We start from the raw sequence: 14,059 nt of genomic DNA, 5'->3' as shown, positions 1-14,059 counted from the left end.
ATTGCCTAAAGGAATGCTCTACAGTGGAACCAAGACAGCACCGGACACTCAGCCACCAGACAAACCTCAAAACATTGCCTAAAGGAACGCTCTACAGTGGAACCAAGACAGCACCGGACACTCAGCCACCAGACAAACCTCAAAACATTGCCTAAAGGAACGCTCTACAGTGGAACCAAGACAGCACCGATGGACACTCAGCCACCAGACAAACCTCAAAACATTGCCTAAAGGAACGCTCTACAGTGGAACCAAGACAGCACCGGACACTCAGCCACCAGACAAACCTCAAAACATTGCCTGAAGGAACGCTCTACAGTGGAACCAAGACAGCACCGGACACTCAGCCACCAGACAAACCTCAAAACATTGCCTAAAGGAACGCTCTACAGTGGAACCAAGACAGCACCGATGGACACTCAGCCACCAGACAAACCTCAAAACATTGCCTAAAGGAACGCTCTACAGTGGAACCAAGACAGCACCGATGGACACTCAGCCACCAGACAAACCTCAAAACATTGCCTAAAGGAACGCTCTACAGTGGAACCAAGACAGCACTGGACACTCAGCCACCAGACTAACCTCAAAACATTGCCTAAAGGAACGCTCTACAGTGGAACCAAGACAGCACTGGACACTCAGCCACCAGACAAACCTCAAAACATTGCCTAAAGGAACGCTCTACAGTGGAACCAAGACAGCACCGATGAACACTCAGCCACCAGACAAACCTCAAAACATTGCCTAAAGGAACGCTCTACAGTGGAACCAAGACAGCACCGGACACTCAGCCACCATACAAACCTCAAAACATTGCCTAAAGGAACGCTCTACAGTGGAACCAAGACAGCACCGGACACTCAGCCACCAGACAAACCTCAAAACATTGCCTAAAGGAACGCTCTACAGTGGAACCAAGACAGCACCGATGAACACTCAGCCACCAGACAAACCTCAAAACATTGCCTAAAGGAACGCTCTACAGTGGAACTAAGACAGCACCGGACACTCAGCCACCAGACTAACCTCAAAACATTGCCTAAAGGAACGCTCTACAGTGGAACCAAGACAGCACCGATGGACACTCAGCCACCAGACAACCCTCAAAACATTGCCTAAAGGAACGCTCTACAGTGGAACCAAGACAGCACCGATGGACACTCAGCCACCAGACAAACCTCAAAACATTGCCTAAAGGAACGCTCTACAGTGGAACCAAGACAGCACCGATGGACACTCAGCCACCAGACAAACCTCAAAACATTGCCTAAAGGAACGCTCTACAGTGGAACCAAGACAGCACCGGACACTCAGCCACCAGACTAACCTCAAAACATTGCCTAAAGGAATGCTCTACAGTGGAACCAAGACAGCACCGATGGACACTCAGCCACCAGACAAACCTCAAAACATTGCCTAAAGGAACGCTCTACAGTGGAACCCCTGTTTTAAGACCCCCAAAGTAAGATTTCCTCCCTATTCAGACCCTTTTTTCTCTCAGACTCGCTGTTGAATTTACCCACATTTTATGACTTCCTCCTGTTTAAGACCTGAAGGGGAGTTCCACTGTACTGTTTTGTATCTTACCCTGTGCTTGAATTCATCACCAGCAGGAGAAGAAAGCTTGTTGGTGGCCCCAAGAGCCAGTATCACAAATGCTGTGCTCTGAGCTTTACATCCCACACAACTGGTGAACCGTTCGTTCAACAAAAATGTTGATGTTGAAGGACTCGCTCTTATGCCTTGGCATTGCTCTTACCTGCGCGTTAAAACATGATTGAGAGAATACCGGTCATCACAAGTAGATCCAAAAACAAAGAGACCGCCAACGTTCCAAAATTCAGAATCAAAAATACAAGAAAGGTAGATTGTTGGAACGTTTGTTATTGACAAAACAATACATTCACAGCTATAAGAATAAGAATAAGAATACTTTATTATCTCATAGAGAAATTCAGGGGTGGTACATAACAATAATACAAACAAGACATTGATTTTACATAAAACATATAGCACTATATAACATGGACATCTTTAAAGCACTGCGCTTACATATTCTCGCACACCTACGCGTATAACGAACTATGGCTAAACATCATTGCAAAATATCATAACATACAATATATCGCAGGAAATATACGGTTGAGAGCTACATATTTCGACCCAACGGTCTTTTAAGTGAACAGACAAACAAATATTCACACAAAACTTACCTTGATAGTTCAGGAAGCCGAGCGAATGAATCATAATTATATCTCCTGTCGAAATATCTGTGAATGTATTGTTTTGTCAATAACAAACGTTCCAACAACCTACCTTTCTTGTTTTTTGATTCATCACAAGTAGAGTTATCAAGATCATCAAATTGATATACACGATATAGTGGAACCTGTCTATATAAACACTACCCATGGGGCTGACCAAAAGTGGTCAGTATGGACAGGTGGTTGCCATAAAAAGGTAAATTATATGGAGAAAAAAATCATCGGGGTGCCTTTGGGGTGGTTGTGGTTTGTTTGTTTGTTTGTTTGCTTAACGCCCAGCCGACCACGAAGGGCCATATCAGGGCGGTGCTGCTTTGACATTTAACGTGCGCCACACACAAGACAGAAGTCGCAGCACAGGCTTCATGTCTCACCCAGTCACATTATTCTGACACCGGACCAACCAGTCCTAGCACTAACCCCATAATGCCAGACGCCAGGCGGAGCAGCCACTAGATTGCCAATTTTAAAGTCTTAGGTATGACCCGGCCGGGGTTCGAACCCACGACCTCCCGATCACGGGGCGGACGCCTTACCACTAGGCCAACCGTGCCGGTACATACAGCAGTTAAAGAAGAAAATAAAGTGAATAATGAAAAGGCTTCACACAGGAAATATCTTTAAAAAAAATCCATCATAAAGTACATGTAAGTATAAATAGATGATTTTCGGAAATAACTCTGTCGGGTTTGTATGGGTTGTGAAAGAGTGAGTGCCCTTGATTTTGCACAGTCAAACATTGCCATGTGCTTCCTGTACACGCCCTCTCACCGCAGTGACTGGCCTGTGACTTTTGGGAAATAATGTCACATGGAGAAACTTTCCCATGTGACAGTACAGGCCAGTTACTAGCGAGAGGGCGTGTCTCAAACACAAGTACAGGAAGCACATGGCAATGTTTGTCTGTGCAAATGCAAGGGTAACCAATTCCAAACCTGACAGAGCTATTTTCGGAAATCGTCTATTAAAGAGTGTTCTGCATCTCTCGCCTTACTCTGTGGAGATAGTCTACTCTTCTTTTTTGTGTTCTTTGCTGGTATCCCTGAAGAGCGGAGACAGAAGTCTTGTGCTGACTAGGAGAACCAGTGTAATACAGATGGTGATGTTGAGGCGATACAGACGGATGAGACTGTAGGGGATGGACACCACAGCGATCATGTAGATTGTCCATCTCAGCTGAACTGCAAACGGTCTGGTGTGGAGAGAAAGAAAACACATGATCAGTTACATGAAAATGAAGTAGGAAGCTCCAGTTACTTACGTAAAAGTCGGACAATTAGGTATGGCCAAAAAGAATAAACGAAAAGGAGTCATTTTTTAAATTCAACATGAGAAAATTATGTACAAAGATATGCTTTGTATATTCCACACATCGCATGAACTAAGGCTTACACAACTGTGGAGAAAAAATAGAAAAAAGAAAATGCAATCACTTCAGAAAAAAGGACCACTCTCAGCAGAACCATTACACAACAAAGTGACAGGCACTACAAGAGTAATCTAGCAGACTTTGGTTTCATGCTAATCGGTCCAATCTGTGGCTTAAAAGCAAAGCGTGTGAACAGCTTTACATGAATGCATCGTACCTTTCCTGCAACGGGCTGTCCAAAGTGAGGAAAGAAACAGCACACAGTGTTGCTACGATGCCCGCCCATCGACTGGGATCCATTGGTAAATGTAAAGACAACCTGCAAAACGAAGCCATTTTATGACATTTGTCAACAGAGCAGCTATACCCGTCAAGTGTCAAACACATATTTATTGAAGACTTTTCCAACCAACACAGCCATGTCTTCATTTGTACGAAATGTGGGAGTCTGTCTTGCCCTAGGTGCATGCAGCCATCCAAAAACCTCAACTGCACTTGGTAAGCAAACATCAAACGTCATACCAATCAAGAGACTGTCTCTGATCTAGACACTAAAATACTTCAGAACAAAGTAGACTCATGTGGTTTGCATGTAGAGCGCTTACTTCCCTTTTTTCTCAGATCTCAAAAAAGCGCTGTGCCTTATTTGTTTAAGATTCTCACTTTTTTCACATGTTGTAGAGCGCGTACTTCCCTTTGTTTCTCAGATCTAAAAATAGTGCTCTGCCTTATTTGTTTAAGATTCTCACTATGTTCACTGACCCGAGTCCCTTGGCCCAGACGACCATGGCCGGAGCGTTGATGACCACCAGCCACATGTAGAGCAGGGTCAGCAGGAAGGTGAACCTGTACTGTGAACTCTCCACCTTGCCACCTGTCTTCAATGACACCTGGTACAGTCGTAGCACCTGGGTAAACATAAAGTATAATTACGTAACCAAGCGCACGAACCACTCAAATCACCTTGGAAAGACCGGCACGGTTGGCCTAGTGGTAAGGCGTCCGCCCCGTGATCGGGAGGTCGTGAGTTCGAACCCCAGCCGGGTCATACCTAAGACTTTAAAATTGGCAATCTAGTGGCTGCTCCGCCTGGCGTCTGGCATTATGGGGTTAATTAGTGCTAGGACTGGTTGGTCCGGTGTCAGAATAATGTGACTGGGTGAGACATGAAGCCTGTGCTGCGACTTCTGTCTTGTGTGTGGCGCACGTTAAATGTCAAAGCAGCACCGCCCTGATATGTCCCTTCGTGGTCGGCTGGGCATTAAGCAAACAAGCAAACAAACAAACAAACCTTGGAAAGCAAAGCCAAACTGGAGTGAGTTGAGGCTAAACAAACAGCCCCATCAAAACTGCTATGTCAACACAAAAGAGCATACCAAGAGACAACTGCCTGACTCTATCAAAAAAAGCTCTCTAGAACTGACAGGTGTAAGCTGTCTAATACACAAAGAACAAAGACCTTTTATAAATAGCTCACACTCAAGGCTGGGAGACAACTCTGTGGTGCAGAGCAGCAGCTGTCAAAGGGGACTACTGCGTCACCTTGTCACACATTTATCAGTGGACATCAACAATCAAGAGTTAGAAACAAACCATAGAAACTGAAGAGTTTTTAAAGTTATGTAGCATACAAAGTTAAAAATTGCACGCATACACATGCGCACACACTCACATGTATTTGTGCACACACACACACACACACACACACACACACACACACACACACACACACAGTACAATGAATTACTCAAGCAATTCAGTGCAGTCCACAATTCAAGTCATCTTATTCTGAGCAAGTCACGGATTTGTGCAAGAGTAGCAAGTCATGTGCCAATTCTTTCAGTAATCCTTTCACACATTCCCATAAAAACACAATACATTTTTTTTTAAAACACGCTTACATATACAGACAATCTGTAGCTTTAGAGGATTTCAATAAACGCATAACACCTATTACCTTAATCAAGAGCAGAGCGTAAGACACAGAGATGCCGAAGGTCCCACACAGCGTAACCGATGACACACAGGCCAGGGCGGCCACGCCGAGCTGGAGGTAGCCACCTAGTGACAACACTCGCTCTGGCACCCTGCAATGCACAAATAAAACCAGCTTAAACATCAATTGTGTGGGAGGAAGACTACAGTGTAACACCCCCCTTGTAAGCCCTGAAAATATCTAAGACAAGAGGCGAAGCCTTTAAGGCTCACGTAAGAAATCGACAAACAGTAACACAAACTCAATCACTCCGTCACACATACACACACACAATAAGCATAGGTGACACGGTGCAAGAGTGCGAGACACTAGATCTAGATCTGTCTGTCTGTAGCCTACTTACGGGGACACGACTGCCAGATGGACATATCGACACTGCGCTTTTGATAGTGCTTCCTCGCGCAGACACTGGAAACACGCTGTGCAGATTAACCTGTAGGAAATCTCCTTTGGTATCTTCCTTATCTATTTTTCTGGAGCTACGAAACCGAACAATGTGAAATCGTCTTCTCCGAATCGGCATACTGCAGCTCGGTGATAACTGTATCTATACCACAATCCTTCACGCGATCTGACCTAACCTTGACCCCTGACCTGGTCTACATACCACTCACGACACAAACCAGTCACCTGTTTTTACCCCCTCAAAACCCCCCACCACCCGTTTTCTTTGGATACAAACTTTAACTACATACGTGCCGACGAAATGTTGATCATTGCTTCAATACTTTGAAGCTGTTGCTTGAATAATAACCAGGTAAAATTAGTATTTCGGTGTTCAGTCAAATGTTAAAGTTTCTACCACAGACATACATACATACATACATACATTCGCATGCACGCACGCACGCACGCACAGACAGACGAAAGTTAGCATCTCATAGGCTACACTTACGTGAGCCAAAAATGAGGTCCTCAAAAAGAGGGAGTCCTGAATTGTAAGAGCAGAGGCTCGTAAACTGAATGTCCAGTGATCATGATGTACATGTTCCATTGTGAAAGTTTGTTACTTTTTGTGGGCTGTCCCCACCCCTTACTTCCCTTTTTTCCGCTCCAATAAAAGACAAAGACAACTCACCAGCCAAACAGCAGGGCGAAGAATCGACTGAGGGCGGTCAGAACAAAGTGCGTCATGTAGGAGTGCAAGATGGTGACCAGCCAGGCCGACAGGCACATGATGACAGACAGTATCTGTCCCCACCCCCCTTATTTCCCTCTCTAATACCAGACAAAGACAACTTACCAGCAAAACACCGGTGCAAAGAATCGAGTGAGAGTGGCGAAAGCAAAACGTGCCTTGTACCAGGATGGTGACCAGCCTAGCTTACACCCACTGCATGACAGGCAGAAGCTATCCCCAGCCCCCTTATTTCCCTCTCCAATAAAAGACAAAGACAACTCGCCAGCAAAACAGCAAGGCGAAGAATTGACTGAGGGTGGCCAGAGCAAAGTGCGCCATGTAGGAGTGCAAGAAGGTCAACAGTATGACAGGCAGAAAGTGTCCCCACCCCCCCCCCTCCCCCTCCCCAATTTATTTTCCTTTTACTCTCTCCAATAAAAGACAAAGACAACTCACCAGCAAAACAGCAAGGCAAAGAATCGACTGAGGGCGGCCAGAGCAAAGTGCGCCATGTAGGAATGCAAGATGGTGACCAGCCAGGCTGACATACACAGCATGACAGGCAGAAGCTGCAGCCACAGGTGTTGCGATGCCAGCTCTGTTATGTCGTTAGCTGGAACACCTGCACTGCTCAGGTGTCGAGACACGGCTTTCATGCTGCAAAAAGACGGTATAGTCGTTACAGTAATTATCAACATTGATTGGGTCTTTGATGAAGAATGTTTACAATTGTTTTCCTCGGAAACATAAATCCAAAGCAGCGATGGTTCCACACATCAAATAAACAGCCTGATTGGCTTTTACTTTGACAATCAACATTTTACCTGAAGCTCAAACCCATTCACTTCATCGCTTTGTCACATGGAAACATTATTTTTTTGTTACCCAAGTGGTTATGAACGAAAACTCTTGAAAATTATAACACATGGATTTATTTGTCAGACTGGTTGACAAATGGACAGGAAAGGGTGTCCCCTAACTGGGCCGACCACTCTTTCCAAGCTAGTTGGGGATGCTTACACAAAACAAAGCTGACTGTTCTGAACGCAGGAAAACACAAGTGTACCTACCCTGTGATAGCGTGTAGAACCATCGCCACAGGCACCATGTAGAACGGCTTGGAGTAGGTGTACACTGCATCGGGCATCCACAGGCACTCGCCATCTGAAACAGCGTTACACAGCTAGTTATGGGATGTATCCATTTACCCCACTAGCACATAACAAACACCAATCTCACAGGTGAGTAAAATCAGTACATTGAACTAATTACAAGAAATAATATTAGAAGAAAACAAGTAGCGTAAGGCGAAATTACTACATTTAGTCAAGCTGTCGAACACACGGAATGAAACTGAACGCACTGTATTTTTTCACCAAGACAGTACAGCTTCGTCAATCCCCGCGTGAAGGAAATCGCTCACCTTCCACATGCAAAACGTAGTGATATTGACACGCCAGATTAGTGCGGTGGCGTATTGAGCTAAGCAGGAAAGCGCACTTTTCTGTATTCCAGTTAACTTTCTGAGCTTGTTTTGAATACAACCTATCATATCTATATGTTTTTGGAATCAGGAAATGATAAAGAATAAGATGAAATCATTTTTGGATCGATTTCTTAAATTTTAATCGTAAGACTAATTAATCTATTTTCGTTAATTGTGATTACATTTTAAGAGTAAACATGACATATGTATATATTTTTAGATTCAGAATGTGATGAAGAATACGATGCAATCAATTTTAAATCTGTTTACGAAAAATCGATTTTAATGACAACTTTAATGAGCAAACTCATTAATTAAATTTTAAGCCTCCAAGCTGAAATGCAATACCAAAGTCCGGGCTTCGTCGAAGATTACTTGACCAAAATTTCAACCAATTTGGTTGAAAAATGAGAGCGTGACAGTGCCGCCTCAACTTTCACGAAAAGCCGGATATGACGTCATCAAAGACATTTATCAAAAAAATGAAAAAAACGTCTGGAGATACCATACTCAGGATCTCTCATGTCAAGTTTCATGAAGATCGGTCCAGTAGTTTTCTCTGAATCGCTCTACACACACACACAGACACACACACATACACCACGACCCTCGTCTCGATTCCCCCCTCTACGTTAAAACATTTAGTCAAAACTTGACTAAATGTAAAAACTGATGTAACTAGCTAGGTAAATAATAATGTATCGATTAAACACTGGATTCCCCTTCTTTGAGCCATGTGACGTCAGAGGCTGACTAAAACTCATATGTAGGAGGCTGGTCGAGACTACAAAATAATGCATCCTTGTGTGCGTTCGATCGTGAAAAAGGAATTCTGTGAAATATGGATCGATACATAAATGTGTTATTTGTATTTTTGACATTCAACACTGACCTTGACAGTCATTGTTCACCTCGACCGCTGGCGCAGTTTGGAAGAACAATGACTGTCTCAATCTGTGTAAAATGTCATATTTTGGTCAAAAATACAAATACCGTATAAAGTAAATAAGTAAATAACCAAGCAATTAACTAATGAATGTACTAATTAAATACTAACTTACTTACTATCAAAAAAACAAACAACATGCCTGACAAAATCTCATCACAGGTAGATACATTTGAGTACATGTAATACCTTTGGCGAAAGCTGCAAGTTGCCCTCCTATTGCCAACAGTAGAACTGCAACGAACATCACAGGCAGCTGGGTGCCATAGAAACGCACAAACTGAAACAAAACAACAATATCTTAGACTGGCTTTGCTGCAAGTATGTGAGCCAGTTGGTGAGAGAGAGAGAGAGAGAGAGAGAGAGAGAGAGAGAGAGAGAGAGAGAGAGAGAGAGAGAGAGAGAGAGAGAGAGAGAGAGAGAGAGAGAGAGAGAGAGAGAGAGAGCGGTATCAATGAAGCCAATAAAATTGACCAATGTTTGTGTTATGGGGAATAAGAGTGTGGGGGTGATTTTGGCAAGGATCTCATTACCCAGTAACAGCGACGAACAATCCACCAAGGCCGACTAATGAACCGATACTGTTAACTAACACAGAAAATCTATCAATAATCGATTTCTCTGTCTCTGCTGGCCTACATTCGCGCTAGCACTCTTGTCTTACATCGGTATTTCTCTCTCGCGCTACCCCCCCCCCACCCTTCCCCCCGCCCTCTTCTTCTCCTCCCTCTCAGTCTCTCTCTCTCTCTCTCTATTTCTGACTGTCCATCTTCCCCTCTCTCTTTCTTCCTCTCTCTTCCCCTCCTTATCTCTATCTCTCGCTCTTTCCTCTCTCTTCCCCTCCCTATCTCTATCTTTCGCTCTTTCTTCCTCTCTCTTCCCCTCCCTATCTCTATCTCTCGCTCTTTCTTCCTCTCTCTTCCCTTCCCTATCTCTATCTCTCGCTCTTTCTTCCTCTCTCTTCCCCTCCCTATCTCTATCTCTCGCTCTTTCTTCCTCTCTCTTCCCCTCCCTATCTCTATCTCTCACTCTTTCTTCCTCTCTCTTCCCCTCCCTATCTCTATCTCTCGCTCTTTCTTCCTCTCTCTTCCCTTCCCTATCTCTATCTCTCGCTCTTTCTTCCTCTCTCTTCCCCTCCCTATCTCTATCTCTCGCTCTTTCTTCCTCTCTCTTCTCCTCCCTATCTCTCGCTCTTTCTTCCTCTCTCTTCCCCTCCCTATCTCTATCTCTCGCTCTTTCTTCCTCTCTCTTCCCCTCCCTATCTGTATCTCTCGCTCTTTCTTCCTCTCTCTTCTCCTCCCTATCTCTATCTCTCCCTCTTTCTTCCTCTCTCTTCCCCTCCCTATCTCTATCTCTCGCTCTTTCTTCCTCTCTCTTCCCCTCCCTATCTCTATCTCTCGCTCTTCCTTCCTCTCTCTTCCCCTCCCTATCTCTATCTCTCACTCTTTCTTCCTCTCTCTTCCCCTCCCTATCTCTCGCTCTTCCTTCCTCTCTCTTCCCCTCCCTATCCCTATCTCTCGCTCTTTCTTCCTCTCTCTTCCCCTCCCTATCTCTATCTCTCACTCTTTCTTCCTCTCTCTTCTCTTCCCTTCCCTATCTCTCGCTCTTTCTTCCTCTCTCTTCCCCTCCCTATCTCTATCTCTCGCTCTTTCTTCCTCTCTCTTCCCCTCCCTATCTCTATCTCTCGCTCTTTCTTCCTCTCTCTTCCCCTCCCTATCTCTATCTCTCGCTCTTTCTTCCTCTCTCTTCCCCTCCCTATCTCTATCTCTCGCTCTTTCTTCCTCTCTCTTCCCCTCCCTATCTCTATCTCTCGCTCTTTCTTCCTCTCTCTTCCCCTCCCTATCTCTATCTCTCGCTCTTTCTTCCTCTCTCTTCCCCTCCCTATCTCTATCTCTCGCTCTTTCTTCCTCTCTCTTCCCTTCCCTATCTCTCGCTCTTTCTTCCTCTCTCTTCCCCTCCCTATCTCTATCTCTCACTCTTTCTTCCTCTCTCTTCCCTTTCCTATCTCTATCTCTCGCTCTTTCTTCCTCTCTCTTCCCTTCCCTATCTCTATCTCTCACTCTTTCTTCCTCTCTCTTCCCCTCCCTATCTCTATCTCTCGCTCTTTCTTCCTCTCTCTTCTCCTCCCTATCTCTATCTCTCGCTCTTTCTTCCTCTCTCTTCCCCTCCCTATCTCTATATCTCACTCTTTCTTCCTCTCTCTTCTCCTCCCTATCTCTATCTCTCGCTCTTTCTTCCTCTCTCTTCCCCTCCCTATCTCTATCTCTCGCTCTTTCTTCCTCTCTCTTCTCCTCCCTATCTCTATCTCTCGCTCTTCCTTCCTCTCTCTTCCCCTCCCTATCTGTATCTCTCGCTCTTTCGTCCTCTCTCTTCCCCTCCCTATCTCTATCTCTCGCTCTTTCGTCCTCTCTCTTCCCCTCCCTATCTCTATCTCTCGCTCTTCCTTCCTCTCTCTTCCCCTCCCTATCTCTAGCTCTTTCTTCCTCTCTCTTCCCCTCCCTATCTCTATCTCTCGCTCTTTCTTCCTCTCTCTTCCCTTCCCTATCTCTATCTCTCGCTCTTTCTTCCTCTCTCTTCCCCTCCCTATCTCTCTCTCTCACTCTTTCTTCCTCTCTCTTCCCCTCCCTATCTCTATCTCTCGCTCCTTCTTCCTCTCTCTTCCTCTCCCTATCTCTATCTCTCCCTCTTTCTTCCTCTCTCTTCTCCTCCCTATCTCTATCTCTCGCTCCTTCTTCCTCTCTCTTCCCCTCCCTATCTCTATCTCTCGCTCTTTCTTCCTCTCTCTTCCCCTCCCTATCTCTATCTCTCGCTCTTTCTTCCTCTCTCTTGTCTTCCCTATCTCTATCTCTCACTCTTTCTTCCTCTCTCTTCCTCTCCCTATCTCTATCTCTCGCTCCTTCTTCCTCTCTCTTCCCCTCCCTATCTCTATCTCTCGCTCCTTCTTCCTCTCTCTTCCTCTCCCTATCTCTATCTCTCGCTCTTTCTTCCTCTCTCTTCCCCTCCCTATCTCTATCTCTCGCTCTTTCTTCCTCTCTCTTCCCCTCCCTATCTCTATCTCTCACTCTTTCTTCCTCTCTCTTGTCTTCCCTATCTCTATCTCTCACTCTTTCTTCCTCTCTCTTCCCCTCCCTATCTCTATCTCTCGCTCTTTCTTCCTCTCTCTTGTCTTCCCTATCTCTATCTCTCACTCTTTCTTCCTCTCTCTTCCCCTCCCTATCTCTATCTCTCACTCTTTCTTCCTCTCTCTTCTCCTCCCTATCTCTATCTCTCCCTCTTTCTTCCTCTCTCTTCCCCTCCCTATCTCTATCTCTCGCTCTTTCTTCCTCTCTCTTCCCCTCCCTATCTCTATCTCTCGCTCTTTCTTCCTCTCTCTTCCCCTCCCTATCTCTATCTCTCGCTCTTTCTTCCTCTCTCTTCTCCTCCCTATCTCTATCTCTCGCTCTTCCTTCCTCTCTCTTCCCCTCCCTATCTCTATATCTCACTCTTCCTTCCTCTCTCTTCCCCTCCCTATCTCTATCTCTAGCTCTTTCTTCCTCTCTCTTCCCCTCCCTATCTCTATCTCTCGCTCTTTCTTCCTCTCTCTTCCCCTCCCTATCTCTAGCTCTTTCTTCCTCTCTCTTCCCCTCCCTATCTCTATCTCTCGCTCTTTCTTCCTCTCTCTTCCCCTCCCTATCTCTATCTCTCGCTCTTTCTTCCTCTCTCTTCCCTTCCCTATCTCTATCTCTCACTCTTTCTTCCTCTCTCTTCCCCTCCCTATCTCTATCTCTCCCTCTTTCTTCCTCTCTCTTCCCCTCCCTATCTCTATCTCTCGCTCTTCCTTCCTCTCTCTTCCCTTCCCTATCTCTATCTCTCGCTCTTCCTTCCTCTCTCTTCTCCTCCCTATCTCTATCTCTCGCTCTTTCTTCCTCTCTCTTCCCCTCCCTATCCCTATCTCTCGCTCTTTCTTCCTCTCTCTTCCCTTCCCTATCTCTATCTCTTTCTTCCTCTCTCTTCCCCTCCCTATCTCTATCTTTCGCTCTTTCTTCCTCTCTCTTCCCCTCCCTGTCTCTATCTCTCGCTCTTCCTTCCTCTCTCTTCCCCTCCCTATCTCTATCTCTTGCTCCTTCTTCCTCTCTCTTCCCCTCCCTATCTCTATCTCTCCCTCTTTCTTCCTCTCTCTTCCCCTCCCTATCTCTATCTCTCGCTCTTTCTTCCTCTCTCTTCCCCTCCCTGTCTCTATCTCTCGCTCTTTCGTCCTCTCTCTTCTCCTCCCTATCTCTATCTCTCGCTCTTTCTTCCTCTCTCTTCCCCTCCCTATCTCTATCTCTCGCTCTTTCTTCCTCTCTCTTCCCCTCCCTATCTCTATCTCTCGCTCTTTCTTCCTCTCTCTTCCCCTCCCTATCTCTATCTCTCGCTCTTTCGTCCTCTCTCTTCCCCTCCCTATCTCTATCTCTCGCTCTTCCTTCCTCTCTCTTCCCCTCCCTATCTCTATCTCTCCCTCTTTCTTCCTCTCTCTTCCCCTCCCTATCTCTATCTCTCGCTCTTTCTTCCTCTCTCTTCCCCTCCCTATCTCTATCTCTCACTCTTTCTTCCTCTCTCTTCCCCTCCCTATCTCTATCTCTCGCTCTTTCTTCCTCTCTCTTCCCCTCCCTATCTCTATCTATCGCTCTTTCTTCCTCTCTCTTCCCCTCCCTATCTCTATCTCTCGCTCTTTCTTCCTCTCTCTTCCCCTCCCTGTCTCTATCTCTCGCTCTTTCTTCCTCTCTCTTCCCCTCCCTATCTCTATCTCTCGCTCTTTCTTCCTCTCTCTTCCCCTCCCTATCTCTATCTCTCGCTCTTTCGTCCTCTCTCTTCCCCTCCCTGTCTCTATCTCTCGCTCTTTCTTCCTCTCTCTTC

The 14,059-nt window shown here is 45.6% G+C and overlaps 1 protein-coding gene across 2 annotated transcripts in view; it reads right to left on the bottom strand.

Annotated features, from left to right (window-relative positions):
* Nucleotides 1-1,161: 1,161 nt before the first annotated feature.
* Nucleotides 1,162-14,059, bottom strand: part of LOC138960081 (GPI inositol-deacylase-like) — a 70,902-nt gene continuing 58,004 nt past the window's right edge. Inside the window, exons 21-28 of one of the 2 annotated variants that reach the window (XR_011453882.1) lie at nucleotides 9,374-9,464; nucleotides 7,823-7,916; nucleotides 7,209-7,409; nucleotides 5,594-5,723; nucleotides 4,399-4,544; nucleotides 3,854-3,955; nucleotides 2,157-3,459; nucleotides 1,162-1,912 (exon numbers count right to left, since the gene is read on the bottom strand). Coding sequence is in view for 1 of the 2 variants with exons in the window: in XM_070331811.1 (XP_070187912.1) it covers nucleotides 3,276-3,459; nucleotides 3,854-3,955; nucleotides 4,399-4,544; nucleotides 5,594-5,723; nucleotides 7,209-7,409; nucleotides 7,823-7,916; nucleotides 9,374-9,464 (948 nt within the window). In the remaining variant the exon portion in view is untranslated. Of the gene's footprint in view, nucleotides 3,460-3,853; nucleotides 3,956-4,398; nucleotides 4,545-5,593; nucleotides 5,724-7,208; nucleotides 7,410-7,822; nucleotides 7,917-9,373; nucleotides 9,465-14,059 lie in introns of both variants that reach the window. The other variant, XM_070331811.1, reaches the window with a different exon arrangement.

This window comes from Littorina saxatilis, linkage group LG2, assembly GCF_037325665.1.
Source record: "Littorina saxatilis isolate snail1 linkage group LG2, US_GU_Lsax_2.0, whole genome shotgun sequence".
Taxonomy (NCBI): domain Eukaryota; kingdom Metazoa; phylum Mollusca; class Gastropoda; order Littorinimorpha; family Littorinidae; genus Littorina; species Littorina saxatilis.
Note: the sequence above shows the minus strand (reverse complement) of the source record. Positions and strands in the feature narration are given on the sequence as shown.